This window comes from Lepisosteus platostomus, chromosome 12 (genome assembly GCF_059453375.1).
Source record: "Lepisosteus platostomus isolate fLepPlt1 chromosome 12, fLepPlt1.hap1, whole genome shotgun sequence".
NCBI lineage: Eukaryota > Metazoa > Chordata > Actinopteri > Semionotiformes > Lepisosteidae > Lepisosteus > Lepisosteus platostomus.
This window is the reverse complement of record NC_142622.1, coordinates 17,714,275-17,733,789: the sequence shown is the minus strand read 5'-3', so window position 1 is coordinate 17,733,789 and position 19,515 is coordinate 17,714,275. Positions and strand designations below refer to the sequence as shown.

The 19,515-nt window shown below is 39.2% G+C and overlaps 3 protein-coding genes across 4 annotated transcripts in view; all 3 read left to right on the top strand.

Moving 5' to 3' along the window:
* hivep1 (HIVEP zinc finger 1) overlaps nucleotides 1-4,428 on the top strand; it is an 81,665-nt gene extending 77,237 nt beyond the window's left edge. The window contains exons 9-10 of the mRNA XM_088602303.1: nucleotides 557-1,056; nucleotides 2,634-4,428. Coding sequence (XP_088458429.1) covers nucleotides 557-1,056; nucleotides 2,634-3,833 — 1,700 coding nt within the window. The 3' untranslated portion in view covers nucleotides 3,834-4,428. The remainder of the gene's footprint in view (nucleotides 1-556; nucleotides 1,057-2,633) is intronic.
* A 2,564-nt stretch (nucleotides 4,429-6,992) lies between these two features.
* Nucleotides 6,993-12,697, top strand: LOC148651216 (uncharacterized). Of its 2 annotated transcripts, none has more exons than XM_088601254.1 (5): nucleotides 6,993-7,480; nucleotides 8,399-8,545; nucleotides 9,212-9,289; nucleotides 11,108-11,221; nucleotides 12,098-12,697. In XM_088601254.1, exons 1-5 carry the CDS (start codon nucleotides 7,139-7,141, stop codon nucleotides 12,302-12,304), a joined length of 888 nt encoding a protein of 295 aa, XP_088457380.1. In that variant the 5' UTR covers nucleotides 6,993-7,138; the 3' UTR covers nucleotides 12,305-12,697. The 2 variants fall into 2 exon arrangements, with proteins under 2 accessions (XP_088457380.1, XP_088457381.1); XM_088601255.1 differs by having other exon boundaries at nucleotides 7,348-7,480; nucleotides 8,394-8,545.
* A 1,818-nt stretch (nucleotides 12,698-14,515) lies between these two features.
* On the top strand, nucleotides 14,516-18,868 carry edn1 (endothelin 1). The gene is made up of 5 exons (XM_088601253.1): nucleotides 14,516-14,921; nucleotides 15,501-15,648; nucleotides 16,060-16,215; nucleotides 16,825-16,932; nucleotides 17,768-18,868. Exons 1-5 carry the CDS (start codon nucleotides 14,861-14,863, stop codon nucleotides 17,895-17,897), a joined length of 603 nt encoding a protein of 200 aa, XP_088457379.1. The 5' UTR covers nucleotides 14,516-14,860; the 3' UTR covers nucleotides 17,898-18,868.
* The last annotated feature ends 647 nt before the right edge of the window (nucleotides 18,869-19,515 follow it).

Below are 19,515 nucleotides of genomic sequence, written 5' to 3'. Positions count from 1 at the left end.
ACTCTCACTAAATAGGGGCTACTAGTTGTGTTACCACCTCATAACCCGATTTGGTCAGATCTCAGAAGCTCAGCAAGGCTGGGCCTGGTCAGGATCTTTCACTGGTGTTGGTGGACCAGTAGGAGGTAGGCTTTCTCCAGGGACACTGTGCTGTCGTAGGTGCTGTCCTTCAGATAAGACATTAGCCCGAGGTCTGACTATTTAGTAATTAAAGATAACATAGCACTGTTCAAAAGTGTAGGGCTGTTAATCCCAGTGTCCTGGGTCAATTCCATATTGTTCTTCTACCGTCTGGATTCCTCAGAGCTCCCCTTTAATTCAGCTTGTGTTTTTTAGCACATTCTCACTTCTCCACCTGATCTGCTGTGCAGTGGCGTGTTGATACAGAAAGATGGCTGTGTGTCACCCAGACGGTGCTATGCTTAAGTGGTGGATAAAATGGGTCTCCTCCAGCAAGCACAATGCTTTGGGATCTTTTGGGATGAAAAGCGCTATATAACTCCAATTACTTATTTAAAACATCACGATATGATCCTGTTGTCACTGTACCCCGCAGGAGATAAAGGGAGACTGGGATACGAACGCCCAGGCTCAGACGTGGAGGACTCGGATGGCGCGGACGATGACGATAATGACAATGAGGAAGAGGATGAGGAAGACAGCCAAGCAGAGTCGGTGCTGTCTGCCACCCCATCAGTCACTGCCAGCCCTCAGCATCACCCAGCAGGCAGTAGCCACAGCGAGTTTCCAAGCAGCGCCAGTGCGGATGAGCAGCAGAGGGTGACGAGGAGCCTGGCCAAGCTGGACACCGCTCTTCTGGAGACCCTCCCAAGCGCCTTGCTGGCACAAATGAGTATCTCAGGAGATGCCTTCCCTCTGTCCACTAAAGAAGTACAGGCCAGCGCCCCACACAGGAGCCCTGGCACAGAGACAGAGCCAGACACAGTGGCGATGCTGAGCCCCAAGTCCCCCTGCCGACAGATGTCAATCGATTACCCGGAGCAGGACGATCCTCTCAGTCCCTCGGCCTCAAACAAGGTCTCGGAGCCGTCAAAGGTTGCTGTTTTGTTTCTGTTGTGTTTTTGACTCATGAACTGACATAGTGACAAATGCGGGTCTTTTGAGATTGCTGGCACTTAAAAGAAATGAACACCGAGGTAAAAAATCAGGCAATCCGCCAGTTTCAACTTTAATTAAGTCCCTTATATTTGCGATTAATACAAGCTCAAGCAAAAATGAGGCTGCGCAGGGGTAGTTGTGTTGTTACTTATACAGTATGTGGCTCTTTAGGTTTCCAGAAAAAACAAAAAAATCGAATGTAAGGACACATCTTACAAAAGGTTTTTGCATCTTCTTTATATGCATATTATAAAAAAAACGTCAAACACTAGAAATACAAGTTTAACAGAACTGAACTCATTGTTGAAGCAAAAAAGTATTTGGAAGTTTATTTTTATGCCTTATAAGAGTGGAACAAATTAAATAGCATGTTGAAAGGCTACAATAGCTCTAAAAACATTTTATACACTGCCTTTTGTTTTAGTTTGAGATTATGGTAAAGCATTGATTTGTGGAATAGGTCAAGTTCCTGAAAGGGAAGCACTGGCGAAACATGTAGTTATTGTGAAAGATGTAGTAAAAAAGCAGTAAGTGATTTTTAGTATTTTCTTTATCTTAATTAATTTAACCTAATTTTAATGAGTAATTCTTTGACCAAGCTAAACAAAATCATATAATGGGAGGATTCATGAATTTGAGCTCCAATTATAGAAAAAGAAATATTTATAAGTAGAATCATAAAATGAAACTGAAAGTTTAAGAATTAACCACATTAAGAACATATGCTATGTACTTGCAGTTAATAATATTTTGTATGTTAAATATTTGGATTGTGCTAAAGCCAGGTGCTCTGGCACATCACACCATGTGTTCTCCTCTTGCACCAGTGCGTAGTCTGCCTGGCCGAAGTACCAGAAGCCATTAGCTTCTCTTCCTCCATCTGCAGCTTTTGCTTTGTTTGGCATCCTTCATCATGGCATGTTCCAGTCTAGTCTGAAGCTGTCCTCCATCTGCTTTTGTGGGAAAAACCGTATTCCGAAAGGATGCTCAGCCCTTTCCATTGAATTAACATTAACCTTCAAGGAACCCCCCATTAAAAAAAAAGCAACTGAAACATTTTCACTGGACTACACTTCATGACTGTTATGAAAAGGTTTCCCATTGCAGACCTGTTTGTTAGAAGGACAATGATTCCCACTGTGGGAAAAAGTTCCATACTGAACCTTATTCATTTGTTTTTATCTTTTACATCAACAAGAGACTATGCCTTCCAGCTTTAATTGAATACTTAAATGATTTAAGGAATTTTAGGAGAAGGTAAACTTCAACACTGTAGATTGGTTGTTGTTACAGTTTCCATAATTGTTAAATAGGTCATTTTAAATAGAATTTCAGTAAAGCTGTGCTTTCAAGTACATGTTTTGTTCTTTTTTTTTCTTCATGTGCAGAGAATAGCTTGAGTCTATGCATACATTTTTGCAATTTGGTATTTTTGCTTTTATTAGGAATCCCTCCCTTAGCATTGTTCTAGTTGAACCTAATGTCTTTCTCTGTGTTGTGATAATTCTTTTCAGGTTCACTTGCCAGGGGGCCAGTCCTGTCAGCAGAGTGAAGCTGGGCTGCCGGTTGATCGCAGCACTCAGACCAATTTAGTGCCTGCGTCTGTCTACACGGCGCCGCCACTGCAGCCCCAGTTCCTCCCTCAGAGTCAGATAGATCCTGCAGCAACACCAACACACTTGTTCAGCCATCTGCCCCTGCACTCCCAGCAGCCCACCAGAACCCCCTACAGCATGATCCCTGTGGGGGGCATCCAGCTGGTGCCCGCTGGGCTGGCGGCCTACTCCACCTTTGTGCCGATCCAGGCTGGGCCAGTGCAGCTCACCATCCCTGCTGTGAGCGTCATTCACCGCACAGCCAGCCCCCATGGAGAGAAATCCCCTGAAGGAGTGTCGTGCGCTGGCAACCCCTTGGCTATGACCGAACAAGTGAACAACGTGCTGCCTTGCATTCCCATCGGACAGGTCAGTGTTACAGGACTGCAAACCCTCAGCACTCAGACTCTTCAGCCCCTTCCGGCTCTGGGCCTAGAGACGCTCAACATCGTGGGCCTGGCAAACTCCAACATCGCCCCCCAGGTGCATCCTCAGAGCCTCACTCTGAACGCATTAGGCTTGCAAGTGCTGGCCGCCAACCCACCAAGCCAGAACTGCCCGAGCCCACAAGCACACATCCCTGGGCTGCAGATCCTGAACATAGCATTGCCCACTCTCATTCCATCGGTCAGTCCGATTGCAGCTGAAAGCCAAGGTGGGGAAGACACTTCCAATGTCAATTCTAAACCCTGTGATGCTACGCTTACCCAAGGATCCATAATCCCCCCTGGGGATGTCGACATCAACACTGCCGGTCGGGCATTAACCCCACAAACATCCACGAGTATTCAGCTAAGGGATTTAGAAATCACACCCTCAAACAGGCCAGATCTGCCGTCGGGCTCCAGAAGCACTGCAGAGAGCGCAGAGTGTGACGAAGAAGTGGCGTCACGACCCAAGGCTGGCCCAGAAACAGCACCGGTTCAGAGCGCCAGAGGCTCTGCCATTGAGCACTTTGTAAAGGGCAGTGAGGAAGAAGTCTCAAAGCAAGAGGCTTCTCCAGGAGGTTCCTGTGAAGCAAGGCCTCAAGGACGCCCAGGGGCCCCAAGACGTCAGATCACAGTGGAGTACAATGACGTCTCTAGCGATGACGAGGACAGACTTGTAATAGCGACCTGATGGGTTCACGAGAGTTCTTCATTTTATTTTTTGTAATGCTTGTCACTTTGTAAAACTGAAAACACTTAAAAGGTTTGCAATTCTGCAAACACCTCTTTCCTCAAAGCACATTTTCTGACATTTCATATTATACGTGCAATCATAAATAATGACCAATCTTTACCTTGTTTCTTTTTATTTTTCTTGTCGGCTCCAGCCATTTTTTTTTGTTTTTTTGTACATGTTGTATAGACAATTGTGCCTTTTGGAGTTTCTTGTTTAGGAACCTGTATATAATACAGAGATTACAAATCCAGTAGTTGCTTGTGTTTATTTAGAAAAAACATAAAACAAAAAAACTTTTATTTTCAAAAGTGTTATGTCTGTCATAAATTTCTGAATAATAAAATATATATATATATGTTGCACTGATATTGTACATTTCTATGGCTATGGGGCAAATGTTTCTGTGTACAGATGTTGTAGTTCAAACTATTTATTGTAATCCATCTACTGGCCATGAAACATATGTCTATGTTTTTCCTTGTGTAAGACGGTAGCTTCACATTTCGGTATCTGATGAACTGTATCAGTAAAACTTTGTTTACAGAGGTCAGTGATCGCTATGTCTTTTATTGTATTTGAAGTACTATCGCATGTGAACACAAACTTACAGCAGTCTAATACTCTCATTTTACTTCAGTATCAGAAACTTTACCTCCATTACATATCACATCTGTAGAAAACTAGTAATTGTGTATGTAGTTTCAGGGTGAGATATTTAAGATGTCAATAAGTAACAATAGTAGTTACTATGGTAAGTAATAGTATACATAATTATATTAAGTAATTGTAACTATGTCAATAAGTAAATATTTTTACTTTTACTTATCAGATAGAAATGATAGAGACTTGAAGGTCCCCCCCAAAAGAAAATATAAAAACCTTTTTGTGATTAATGAGCATTAATTAATGAGATTAATAACTTTTATATGGTGAGTTTATGCTCCATCAGAGATGTTAAAGGAAGAACTCTTCTGTAACAAAGGACTGGAGAAAAAGTCAAATTGTAATCTTGCACTTCTGCTCTCTTATGTATAAATATTTTGACTGCTGAGCCCTCTATGTACACATCTTTTTTCACACTGCTCCCTCCATCCCATCTTCCTCCTTTCTCCTGTCTCCATGGTTCATTCCTCACAAGTGAGGAGGAGATGTAATAGTTCTCAGTTAACACCAAAAATCAGAATATTAAGTACACTATCTCTTAAATGTGTCTCATCACATTATTTAGTATTTGACTGCAACAGGAAGAATGTTTTTCAATTGAAAAAAAGCATCCTTTTACAGTATACAGTACCCATGTCAAGGGAATGTAGATTCCTTAATAAGAAAGGTTGTTCCATACTCCTACAACTCTTTGGATGAAGATGTGCCTCCAAAATTAATTTCCACATACTGTTGTTTCCTTAATTTTTCAGTACATCATCAGTACTCTCATCAGAAGCCCACGTTTGTTGACAATGCAAAGTTGTAGCAGAGTGCACCAGCTGTTAAATAATACTCCAAAAAGAGTCCTGTGAAAATGTACTACTACTCTAAGTTAATAGATTCATCTCATTTAGTGGTTCTAAAAGTTTTTACTTCCTTTGCCCATGTGCATTCAGTTCCAGACTGGAGATGAACTTTTTGATAAGGCCTCTAGCAATGTCCTGTTTGAGATGCCTAATGCCCGAATTTCAGAGGTAAAGTCTCTGGAAAAGTTTTTCTCTCACTACCTGGAGCAGTCCAATCATTTGACCACTTGTCTAGAATCGTACAGTAGTGATACCGTTTGTGGTTGTACATATCACAGCGTACTTAAATTGAGACTTTAAATATGTTGCTACAGGAAAAGGCCATTTTTACAGTAGATGTTTGCATTAAATTGAACCTCATCTTTTAAATGTTGCACATTGGGATGTTTTTTTTTCCCTTGCTTTCATTAGCTAATTCCTACTATATTGCTTTCAAACAGGAATCCCCATTCCTGGTACTAGAGAACCTGTGTCACACATTTTCAGTCTAGCGGTGCCCATAATGCATAGTAATTAAGGATTAATGCTGAATTCGCACATTAATACCTTTAAATCTCTCAATTTAAGGGCAGTGTTAAAATCCCATTCAGTGAATCTGGAGCCTTGTGATCATCTGATGCTCACAAAGCTCAAGTTAACTTCAATAACTAGTTTATTCTATTTTTTTTCTATTAGCTCTTTCCTTATTGGTTGAATGTTTTCCTAATAGGCTTTATTTTTTACTTCATTACACTCTACTGTATGTTCAAGTTTTTTGTAGTGTTTAAGACCACAATGAGAGAATGGTAAGAACTGGAGACCTACCCCACTGGTGTTTCATAGTGAAACACTACACTAATAAGTTCAGGAGACACACTAATGTATTTGTCCTGGAAATTTTCTCCCAGTCATTAGTGAGAAGTTTTTTCTGGAAACTTTTATCAGACTATTACTTAAGGCTATTGCATAATGGACAGTGAAAAAGAGGACAGACAAAGGAAGTACAGTAAGTGAGTAAGAAACCCACAGTACGAACACTGACAGATTTTTCCTTAAGGATTATTTTTATTTGAGACAAAACATATGCCGGATGTGGGTGGTCTAGGCACTGATGGCATTCAATACAATTTAAAAGGGGATGCATTTTCATCAAATTCATATGTAGGCCCACACAGCTCATGCTTTATATTAAGTATGACATTCTACTGTACATAATGAAAACTTCAACCCATCTGCCAACAGTTAATAATTGAGGGGAGATGTACAGTAGCTGCTTGCCTAGCTAGCAGCAAAGGTCAGTATTAAAATTACACACAGGATAATGGGAACCAGACCAGGGTGAAAGTCCAGTGGGTAAGGGTGCAAGTATATCAGCTTGTTTTTAACAAGTAGTTATATCTTTGTCTTCTCCTGTCTATTGTCCTACTCATCCTCCTCCCCTGCACTCTTTATGTGCCACAATATTGAGCCAACAGTTTTCTAGCAAAGCACAGCAGTATTAGTCTAATCCTGAAGAAAGAGTGGCTTTAAAAAGAACTACTGTATAATTTCAGATACGATGTGACTTGAGTGACGCCTAGAGGAGACTTGTACCTGTGGTGAATTTGTGTGTAGAAACCTTGTTGCTTGGGAACCATGTTCACAAAGCTGATTCCAGGGCAGCAGGTTATACGGATAGTGTTTACGTTTCTTTTTTTCCTTCATTGTCAGATCATACTCAAATGCCTTCTTAAAACGTTATAACAAAAAAACAGTACATTAAGACAAAAGATGAGTGAATGTTTAATGTGCAGTGGCTTTCAGTCAACTTCAGTAAGGAGTGAAGGGCACACTGCTTACTGTCATGTGTTTGGAAGTCACTATCAAGAGAGCTTAGTCAAGCTGATATGGAAATATTTGGATTTGGATCCGCATCATAAATTGCTCTACATGGGAGAAGATGGGGAACACCTGATTCCAGCCCTGGAGAAGACTTTGGTACTTTTACATCCAGTGTTGTGCGGAGAGACTGTTGATCCCAAAGAAATTAACAGTGACATCGAAGGGTTACAACACCTAAAGAAAGGCAGTTTTGACAAGGCTTTGCTTGTCAATGCCTTACCGTATTTAGAGGTATGTATTTAAAGCAACAGCAATAATAAAAAAGCTCATTATTCATTACTTAGCACCTACCACATCCACTTCAGTTTCACTTAATCGGGTTTTCTGAATGGTATTGAATAATGCTATATTCTGCAGCTTCTTTCAGTCTCATATTTCTTAAGATTGTGTCCAATATCATCATCGACAGCCAATTGTGTCAGCAGTAGACACAGGGCAGAAGGCAGGACTATATCAAGGCTGGGCTGCCAGTTAAATCCAGTGTGTTTAGGGCACATGCACACAAACAAGGAAAAGTTAGCCATTATCACATACTGAGGATGTTGGACATTAACTTAGCCAGTTTTTTTTTGGACGACGGGAGGAAGCCCAGGGCACTAGGGAAAAACCCATGTGAACACTAGGAGATTCTGCATATTCTACCACCTAGTTTACACCTCCCAGATTGATCCTGCTGCTATTGATTTTTCTATGGAACTTCCAATTGGCAAAAAGCTTTAGATGTTGCTCTAATTTACAGTATATAAAACTTTATAGAATGACATTGTTCTAAACATTCTTCTAATCATTTAAATTTAGAAACTTCTGTTTTTATTTGCCAATGTCTTTTAAGTAGCAAATCTAGGACAATTCTGTACACCACAACTCCTGTTTTAACTAATGTACTGTATGTCTGGATACCACAACAAGAGTATTCGTTCGTTACTGGCTTGTGTTAGTTTGTTTAAAGTGACTCGTTAAAATTACACAAAGTTGATACTGGGAGATGATTTGCAAACTGGTGATTATATTGTGGCATTCAACTAAACATCTGAGGACACTGGGGCCACCAATTTCCATGTCTTTTTTTGTCTCCATGTACAAATGTATTTTCTTACCTTCTGGCACGGGAAGTTTAAGTGATATCAAATCTTTCTCAATTGAGAACAGAGCCCATCGCAGATGTTCAAAAAAGTCTTCAGTTTACTGAACGAGTCTGGTGCAGCTCTCCTGATTCACCGTCCTGCACCGGTGACAACGCTTCCTTTCTTCAGGAAAGCCAAAGACAAGATGGGAGAACAGGATTATCCCTTTGAGGTAATTAAGCATCTATCCTTGAAACTGTGAGCCACAGGGCCAAAACCCAAGACTGGCAGGTTTCTCCTAATTCTGCCAACAGATGTGTACTTTTTTACCAGAAGCATTTCATGTTGTTTTATAACCTTCAGCTTTAATTTGCGTATAGTTAAATATTGTATTTCATATACTGTTTGACATATACATTTAAATGGTAAATAATAAATACATACAAAATATTTGAAAACGTTTGCTTACATTTTGTTCGGTATCAACAAATGTGCTGGGATGGCTTGCAGGCACAGAACAGCAGAAGGCAGTGCACAGAATGTTTATTCTGTTTATTTTCCTTTCGGAAACAACAAATACTTTAGTATTCAGAATAGCCTACGATGTACAGTACCTGTAACTTTGTGTTTAAATTAAACGTTTGTCTTTTTAAAAATCGTTATATTATTGTACAACAGTAGTAGTGTGCAATACTATAGACTACTGTGATTTCATGTTACAATAGTAGTATGGAATAGCATAGAATATTGTAATAATATTTTTATAGTATGATTTAAAAGCAATTCATTCAGCCTTGCTAAAGTCCACCACAGACATGGCAACCACAAAAGGCATAAACAGGTGCGCACTGGCTCTGGTATTTCCTGTTTCCAACTCACTATGTCCATTTTCCATCAGAAAATCTTTGAGAGTCTGTGGTTAGTTGAAGCCGAGCTGGAGTGGGAACTAGAATCTGTTCCAGTAAAAATGAGAAAGGTAAGTAAGACACACAAGGCTGTGCAATGCCATGATTCATAACTTTAATCAAAGTAATGAGAGCACTTCACTGAGCCACATTGCTCTCTTATAAGCACCTTCATACAGACAGTCCTATTATCCCACTGAGAGTTGGCTGCTGCAGTACACGCAGAAGACAAAACAAACTTAAATCTGAAAACTCAGGTAATTAAAAGAAATAGAGAAGAACCTTCGGTGAACCTAAGGTGTTAAAACTGGCAAATCACAGTGGGAAAACAGTAGGATATTATTTTTGGAACGAATTAATACACCAATTACTCAAAAGACAAAATACTTTCCCCACTATTCTCTTATCTTTCTATTTACAAATGAGATTTGTCTTTCAAACATCATTATGGAACGTGCAATCTGACCATCATTCCATTACGGGGGAATCAGTTTTCAGGACATTGGGCATTTCCTATTACAGGAAAGTTAAAATATCTGGAAGGCTTAACTACTGATGTGTTAAGCTCCTGTGAGCTTCAGGGACAGCTGTAAAAGCACATGCATATGTCCTACAAGGTTTTGAAATATGTGCAGCCCATCCCACCTTTATAGAAGAATGACCTTCAGATGATGATGTAAGGACTTGAACTTCAATTGATTTTACTAGTTCTCAACTGGATTGAGATCTGGAGCTGGTTCTGGTCAGGGAAGGTGATGGAAGTCTTTCTTATGTCCCTCAAGTCATACATTGCCTGTCACTCAGAGAGTCTATTCGTCTGACCTGTCATTCCTTGGATTTTGGCCAGATGTGGTATTAGTGAATCAGAATTCCCTCTTGTCCTGTTTCAGCTCCTTTTGGAATTGTTGTATGTTGCTTAATATTAGTTTGATTATTTCTCTGTTATTTTAATGGGACTAGAAGGCCTAGACAGATTTAAGGTAAGCTTTCCAAATTGCTGCGCATTTCAAGCACAAAAACATAAGATGTCTGAAGTCCCAGTGCACTACAAAATCAAGAGGAAAGCTTAATCCTAAGAACACAAGTGGAAACTACATGAATGTGAATTTAAAACTGAGAACGGGAAGCACTTCTTAACAAAAAAGGGTTGTGGGAGTCTGGAACAAGCTATTCAGATGTGCTGCTGCAGCTAATACCCTGGCTTCTATCAAGAAATGGCTGGATGGATCCATACATCTTTAAGCTACAGTCAAAATTGTCACGACTATAGTCCCCCCTCCTTAAGGGTGCTCCAGCCCTTTCACTAAAGACTTCATTCCATGCACCTGCGCCCTATTCCCTGCCCACCTTATAAGCCAGGCGCTGACCCTCTTCCGGGCTCTGCATCTGATTTCCGTATCGTGCGAGTCCGGGACCAGGAAGCGGCTGGTCCCGTTAAGGTTTTAACCTCGGTTCCCGTTCCTGTTCCCCGTCCGCCGGTTCCCACCCGGCCTTCGTGGTTTTTAATTCTTGTTCTGATGGATCTCCTGGTTTTGGACTTACTCGTGTGTTTTGGATTTTCCCTAAGGATTACTCTTGGATTGTTCGCCTCGGCCACACCTCCCCCGTGCACCAGCGCACCTTGGACACGCCCCCCTGTCTTCAGCCCCGTTTTCCTGCATGACGTTTCCCTAGTGTTTCCCCACTCCGTCGGACTGTGTCGTCCGCATAGGGTCCGGAAAGAACTGTTCGTTACAAAACTAGCTAGTCTGTGACCATTTTAATGATTTTTAGATTTGTATGTATTATGTATTGCCATACAGAGCTTGAGGTGAAAAGTATTATCTGAATGGGATCTAATACTGACAATATTTGGTTTGGGGTTAATTCCCAATATTATCGCATTGTAGGAAGAATGGCTTTCTTTGCTGGGAAGGAAGTGTGTGCCCATGCTGCAGTGTCTAAGTGGTCGGGATATTACTACGGGACTACAGGAGCTAAGAGAAGGGTGCCTCAAATACTCTGTAAGTAAAAAAATAATAATTCAGCAAACAATTCCATGTTCTTGAGCGTCAAATCACTTCTGCTCTCCAGTCTTATATATACTGTATATTAAAATTTCCTCGTATATATCTATCAGCAGTTTTTTTTTGCACTACTATCCATAGTGCAGCATAAACAAATTTTGATTCAGGACGATTTAAAAGAGTAAATACTGAAAACCTGCCCACAATTTGTCAGAAACTAATATATTTATGTTACAAAAGATGTCCAGCTGTTGCACCTAATGATGAAGCTATAGGTGCGATGCTGTGTGCAAGTCTGGATTTTGGTAAATTTAGTGTTTTGCCTACTTTTTGAGTTCTTTTCTGTATGTAGTCTTGGGAAATATTACCCAATATGTAAATTGCAATCAGCAGGTGGGAAGAAATTACGATTTCGTCCAAGCATATTTCATTCTAACGTTTATGTCGCATTGAAAAATCATCAAAACGAGCTATTCTGCTTGAAACCGAATGTACAGAACATGTATAGAACATCTAACCGAGTCCTGGCTGTAGAAACTTGAGCACATGTCAGGGTGGGTGAAATTCAGCACGAATCCAGGTCGCTATGAATTTAAAGTTGATGGTACGAACTTTTATCTCCAGAGGTGTAAGACACACTTACTTTTGCCTAAAAAACACCCATGGATATCTGTGCAGTAGACACATACTGTATATGAACATTGTGTTGGTCCTTAATGTCCAATAACAGTGTAAAAACAGACACCAAAGAAACAATTTTGCGGATTTTTAAGTTCATTCGCGTACACTTGATTTTAGAGATGCTGCTAAAAGTGAAACTTATGTTTTTGATTTACAAAAAGTTAAACATTTTGGTCGTTTTGTGCTCTGAAGGAGGACACTCTGTGCTTTGAGGACACTCTGCTGTTCATCGTCGCTCACAAAGGGCAAGCGAGCCGCGCTGTGGCTCCCGGAATCCAGCGCTCCGGTCGGACTCACCTGCTTGCTCACGGGCCCGAGGATGTGACGTATAGATTACCGCTCGCTGAAGACATGGTCAAATACCTGAGGTCACCCCTCCAAGCACATCTATCATCTTAAAGGTCCATTTAATATGTAAACAAATTACTTTTACTATTTTACTTAATCAATAAAACAATAAAAACACGTACCCCTTTTTGTGGTTCTGTGGCATTACAGGGCTTCTTTGACAGTGAATGTAATTGAAAAGGGCAAAGGTTAAATATTATATGTTTCTACCACATTTCACGAATTGAAAGAAACTATTGCTGCACAGACAATATAATTTATAAATCGATGGCTGATTGAATTACTCATATTTTTCGACGCATTCTGCGATATGTATTACTCATAGAAACCAGACAGTCTGGATTCTAATAAAACAGCAATTAACTGCAGTGCTTTCTGACTGAAGTGAATGGGTATTGACCTTTGTTTGACAGCCTGTCGGGTTAAAGTGTTTAGACAAATGAATTCACTGTAGTCACAGTAGTCTTTTATAATGATTAGCTCATTCTGTCTGCTTTCATTTCCTTAACCTTTTTATTCCACAGCAAAGGAAACTATACTTTTGTATGATCCTGTCCAAGAACACCTGGTGTTGTAAATGTTGCATAAGTGATAAATAACACCCGTTCAGTCACTGTTTCACTCTAATAAAAATGAAATTGCTTCAAACTTGCCATGTCTAAATTAACCAAGGTCCAGCAGTGCACTGAACAATACATATCGTAGTCATTCGTTCAGATCTTTCCTGCTTCTGGTCTAATGCAAATAATTGTTTCCCTTTTTTGTGGTCGACGGATATAATTCATTTGTTGCATAGTTCTAATTTAGATCTTTCAGTTAATGGTAAATAAATCCTTGGTCCTTTTGCGATGATATTGTAAAGACGCAGAAAATATGGTTAATAAATATGGTTACGAAAACATTCACCTCACATATTCAATCATTAAAACATTTTTTTTAAATGTAACAGTTCGGAATGCATGGATTTCTTAATTGATATTAAATATTCAGTGAGATTCCGATTCTCAGTGCGGCAGTGCCACCCTGAGTCGGGCCTTCCATTAGCCAGTATAATGTGGATTATGACGCCTCCTTGTGGTGATAAAGTGCAATGAATAACTGTACTTAATAGGTATTAGGTAAAAGATTTGTTTTTAAAGGGGAATAGTAATTTCAAGAGCGGTAAAGCTTTTCACCGACGGACTATCATTATGCTTCATTTATTGCTAAAGACTGCAATGTCATTATTGATTTATTTATAATACTCTCACCGATAATTCCGTCGAAATTATGGCACAGAGAGCGAATGGGATCATTTTTAGTTATTGATACAGTAATCAGAAACGGTACAATTAAAATTAAAATGAAAAAGCGAAAATGTACCCCTTTTACATCCCATAGCTTTATTTTAATATTGGAAAGTAACGTTTGGGGAGAAGGGATTAATTTGTAACGTTTACAAGTTAGGTTTTCTACAAACGTTGTATTTCACTACACAGTGTATTTTTACATATATAACGACACTTCAAACATAACATGATTTGTTTTGAAAAAATAAACTCATAATGAATTATATATTGGTAAGCAAAACAGATTATTCTTTTGATACAATTATTGAACTATTTTTCGTTAGCTAAAAAAACCTACAGGGAATTCGATGATGCTGTCAAGTCTTGTCAGAGCACAAAATCTCTGATGAATACTGACAAATACTGTACTCCTCAGTCGAATGAGAACAGTCAGGACCACAGCATATTTTCTGTTTAGTATAATGAGTAGAAATCGTGTAGAAAGATTATACTGTACACAAATTCGAAACTTCTGTTGTAAACTTCTGTCACGAGTCAAAACATTTTGAACAATTGTCTTGTTTCGCGTCAAGTCCGTCTAACTATACAGGAGTTAAGAACCTTCCATCCATCAAACACGTCTTCGTTTTATCGCCTAAGCCCGTTTAACAAGACTATATCGTAACTCTGAATTCAATTATACGGACGAGTGCCCACGTATTATTTATAAAATACAGGTAACTTAAAGGCATTAAATAAAATAAAAAAAACAGCTTTGAATATAATACAGTGATTTCCCTACAGCTGTTTGTGCTCGTCGGACATGATCATCAAGGTCATTTACAAGCTTCGGCAGACCAAAACTACCGAAACAAATGGTAGCTGATGTTTCAGTTGCACGCCCTCTGCTGTTAAGCATGTGCAAGCGCAGCACCGAAATCTTGGCAAGAGCTTCGCCTCAAACTGCCGCTCGGCGTCTCCATCCCTCTGAAGTCCTCGAAATACTTTTTTTCTTATCTCAGCCTGCACGTTGCTTGTTGGTGACTAATAACAAATAGCATTGTCTCTTAATGAGACGCAAGACAAAGCTGTTTACACACGTCTGAAGGAGGAGGAAAGCAGCGGCGCGGGGGGTGTATATATACACATGTATAAAAAGGAGAAGCGCTCTTAAAAGCAGTATTATTCTCTCAAGACTCCGACTGGAATACACTCGCGCTTTTGAAAGATTGATCTTGCTGTGCAGAAGCATCTTTAATTCCATCTTGCTGGTATTCGACATTCAATTATTGCAAGGAATACTTATTCGGAGGAAAGTTATTCTATATAAATATTAAAAATGGAATTACACATACTTTTCTCAATGATGTCTTTATTATATTCTGGACTTCTTCAGACAGGTAAGTTGAACGCTTAGGTGTTTATGCCTTTTTTCACAACTGTCAGGTCTATAGCTATACAGTACATAGGTGCTGTTTCTTAAACACCATTAATCTTGGACTTTAATCTTTATAGAAAATAAAGATTGCAAACATGCGATTTGTGATCAGAAATTAAATGAGATGCATTGCATTTTTTTTTACTTCATGTATTCAAATTAAAGTACCGTAACAAACAAAAGTGCATATAACAGATATAGAGTACATACCGTTCGAAATGCTTTTTGGGGAGGACCACAATGACAACTGACAGTCTCATTTTCATTCGTGTATTGGGCACACTTTGTTTAAAACTGCAATGCGACGATATAATACGTTTTGACACAAAAATGGCCATTATTCGACAACTGGACAAAATTCCATACTGGGACACAAATGCGTAATTAACCAAATCGCAAGTAATTTTTATGAGGAAAAGCATATGTCCCAGTACCCCCAACAACAACGTATTTTGTTCGTTTACGGTCAGTACTTTTATTTATTTATGTGTAACCAGTATATGTATGAATATAACCTTTTTTGTTGTTGTTGTCTTTGCAGTGTCCATGTCTTTAAGCCAAGAAACATCCTCAGTCTCGAGCGCACCTTGGCGGCACATCAGAACGAAAAGGTGCTCATGTTCCACATTTCTGGACAAGGAATGCGTCTACTTCTGTCACCTTGACATTATTTGGATCAACACACCAGAGTAAGAACCTGCCTAAATAATCTCTCTCTACTTATATATTATATAAATAACTGCAGACGTATTTCGATCTTATATGAAAGCAGGTGGAACTGAAGTTAAGCATTCTGTGAAAGGAGAATAACGAGTAGGATCGAATATTTAATCCATCATTTTGACTTGCTTTTTTGATTTCCTAACGTTGGATAGTGAAACTTAAGAAAACGATTACTAAACAAGCAAGCGCTTTATACAGTAAAGGCTACTGTAACAACCTATCATAGGACATATTGCTTCTTGTGTTTCTTGCGCTACGAACCAACCCACAGCACATCAGGGGAAAATAAGTTGCTACAGTTCATGCCATGGTCACATGGAATCTGCATTCCAGAACCTTACTGCCAGAAAGCTAAAGTAACTCCTTCGTCTTTGCAGACGCACTGTTTCCTACGGGCTAGGAAGCGCTCCGAGAGTGAAGCGCGCTCTCAGGTCTTTTCCGAACGGACTGACGCATGGAGACTCAAGGTGCACATGTGTCAGTAAAGAAGACAAAACGTGCGCGACGTTCTGTCGATCGGAAAATCTACAGAGGCAAGTGACATTTCTGTTATTCGAACTGGGGGGTATTCATGCTTAAATAAAGATTGCAGGTCTGATTTCAGTTTTCACTGATAGTGTTATTTTGCGAACGACAGGAGAATATTTTTTCTCGTATTAATCGTGACTCTGTACTGTTCAGCTGGGTTCACCATCAACAGCTTTTAAACAACCTAAAAGCAAAATGATTTGTCAGAAAACAGAAGTTGTTTCTCTGGCAGACGTGTTCTCCTTTTCCAGCCTTTAACTTAAAGCTAAGAGAAGCTGCATCCCCCCCCGAAAAGTTAAAGTTCCAATTTTAATCCTTTTTGAACTTGTTCCCCAAACGTTAGAACAAATTAGAACAAACGTTACAAATCTACTTCAATCTACAGTATACTGTATGTGTAATTCTTAGATTTTCTATATATTCAATATATGGATTTTAAAGCATCAATCATTGTGTTTTATGTATTGAATGAGATCTAATTGCATGAGAGGAGTTACTAAGGTGCTACTTGAATTGCTACTACGATTCAAAGAACATCAATACAACCAACACTGGGAACACTGTGAGGTTTTTGTGGATTTCTCATCTCACATTACACAAACTTTCATCTCTAGATTGCAAAGCACAGACGTGAAACTACAGGCTGTCTCTGCAGAAGCCCAGGACTGCACAGGGTGGCAGTGCTTATACAATCTGGCAGCAAACAAGAGAAAAATTACAAGGTAAGAAATAGCACAGATTACAACCTCTCGAATCGACACGTGTCCAAGAAGTGCATACTGTAGCATAATCATAACTTCAAAAGGGTAAGATGTCTCCTAAGATGCACCGTAAATGTGACAGCACATAACATTCTGAAATAGGTATACAGTATATAGAATATATGCATTGAGAATCACTTTTTTGTGTCATTGACAAGAACAATGAGACAACAGAATGTGTTTTTTGATCTCTTTCAAGAGACGAATAGATTTCGATATGTACAGTACTCTTTAATTTTCATCCTAAATTTTTTAACTAATTGAGTTTCAAGTAGATTCTAAGTGTCTCAAGTGAATTGGGAAGAGGTCAATGCAAGTTTGAAACAGCTATTTAGTAAATCATGGTTTGGAGATGGATGTAGAGTCTCATGGTTTAAGTCTTAATGTGGATAGTATCTTAAATAGTTAATGCCTTTTTAAAAAATATTTCTTGTTTGTTGAAGGATTGACTACAGGTTTCTTTAACATATTTATGCTCTACTTTCATCTGACCCAAACATAAAAAAGCTTTAATATTTTTTCTTTTGTCTGCTTCGGTCAGAGTGGTTGATGCTTTATTTAACTGCTTTATTGATCCTTTATTTATTCTAATGTGCATTAACTCTAAAATCTTCAAAGTCTTTAAATGTCAGTTTGAAGAGAATGGAAGTAACAGGGTTATTTTGTAAATCAATGCCAGAACTTCATATATAGAGATGGATGAAGCAGCAGGTTGTTTTCCATATTTAGAATGTCCTTTAGAATGGAAAGTTTTTTCCACTTAAATCATATAGTCCTTTCACTGTTATCTTTCCAGGGGAAGATTTGGTAAAGCAAGGGCCTTGCTTGCTAATGTGAAGCTCAGAGCCAAGCATCTTCTTAAAAAGAAGGAGGAGAGACGAAACCACAAGTCAAAGCTGTGGGAGAGCCTTATGTCAGCATCATAGAACAGAGCCACGTGAGCAAGTTGACAAGGAAGAGTCTAATTTTGCTTTGCTGGAAAAGCTTGTGTTGCTGGTGCAGCTCCTACATGGACCAGAAGCACCGGATTGTGAATTCCCCTTGGCAGAGAACTTTGCCGTGTATGAGTTGGGAGTCTGAAGAATCGCTGTGAGCTGGACAAGCGAAATTCCCCTTACTACAAAATCACCTCTGAATCTTTGAGAGTGTCTGCACAAAAAAGACACTGTTGCAACTGACATGCAGAGCTACAATGTTTTCACTGGAAGAGCCCTCAAAACATGTGCTGTTTTAGCAAAATGTAGAGATTATACGATTCAAGAAATACAAGCCAAAGGAGATGAAGACTCAGTTGACATTTCTGATGAGAAAACAAATCTACCTCTATCTACATCCCTACAAAGGACTTGTCACAGTAGTTACCTCGGACTCTGCTTTGCAAGCCTTTCCACACCCTGCATTTATTACTGGTAATACGTTTGGACATTTTACCGTCTGCTGTCTCTGTGATAATCTTGTGGACCACAATGGAATTTCACATTCTGTGGAAAACATCTCAAGTTCACAGTAACTGTTTACATTGCAGTCTTCAAAGTGTTATCAGCACATTCCAGCTGGAAAGTTTCCATTGTTTGCCTTTTTGCAGACTGAAAAAAAGGTCTATATCCAATATGTGCCTTTCAGAATGGCCTTCCAATAAAACTAGACAATTTACCATCACCTCCCAACATAACGGTGATGTTTAAATATATTGTATGAATATTTAAAAGAGCGGGTGTCCCTAGACTTTTATCAGTATTGAATATGGCCCTTAGCACTGTTTACTCATGTTAAATATGCAATCCATACAGGCCACATTGGTCTATGTCTACTGTACTTAATTTCTGTGAAAGGTTGTGATAAATTGCCAGTGCCATGAAAAGGCAGACTGCTTAGGAAATAAATATTTTTTACAAAACTCTGTCCTTTTTCTGGTCTTTCAGTCTGCACTTAAAACAGCATGCAAGACTAGGCATGTTATGACCTTTGTGTGTGTGCCTGTTGTTGGCAAAAATATGTTGTTTTTCCCGTCTTTGGACTGGTCAATATTAGCTATAAAAACAATTCTGTCTTACGTCGGGCATGAAGAGACCTCATTGAGGCTCACACAAGCTCTGGTGCTTAGCTAGGGAGCTGAAAAAGAAATGAAATTGCTTTCTTTGTGTATTACAAATTGGCATAATGACAAAATGCAGAAAGGAGCAGTGTTTAAGTCCCACTCTTTGCCGATAGCTACAAAACGCTTGAAATAAATGAAATTACTCACTTCTAATGAACAGCCTGTTCTGGTCTTGTCATAAGTGTTTTGAAAATGTCCCCACAGCTTAAACTGATTTAGTTTAGCTGAGAGCCTTTTAGAAAAGAAGTAAATTCCTGACTGAATCTGTAGCAGTTAGTCCCGATAACTACAAGAAATAAATAGTTCTGTCCAATATATAATAACAGGGTGAGGTTTAAATGATCAGCATTCCAACACACTTGCAACATATCACTTCATCTTTTTTAATTGGAGTTCTTTCTCTTTTAATATTGCTCATTAAAGTTTTTGGTATTTTTTAAATATAT

Bases quoted from the DNA above. Each gene is read 5' to 3' on its own strand.
- LOC148651216 (XM_088601254.1), top strand. From the start codon at position 7,139: ATGAGTGAATGTTTAATGTGCAGTGGCTTTCAGTCAACTTCAGTAAGG. The intron at 8,546-9,211 runs GTAATTAAGCAT...ATTTTCCATCAG, and splicing joins AACAGGATTATCCCTTTGAG to AAAATCTTTGAGAGTCTGTG. The intron at 11,222-12,097 runs GTAAGTAAAAAA...TGTGCTCTGAAG, and splicing joins AAGGGTGCCTCAAATACTCT to GAGGACACTCTGTGCTTTGA.
- edn1 (XM_088601253.1), top strand. From the start codon at position 14,861: ATGGAATTACACATACTTTTCTCAATGATGTCTTTATTATATTCTGGA. The intron at 15,649-16,059 runs GTAAGAACCTGC...TCGTCTTTGCAG, and splicing joins ATTTGGATCAACACACCAGA to ACGCACTGTTTCCTACGGGC. The intron at 16,216-16,824 runs GCAAGTGACATT...TTTCATCTCTAG, and splicing joins CGATCGGAAAATCTACAGAG to ATTGCAAAGCACAGACGTGA.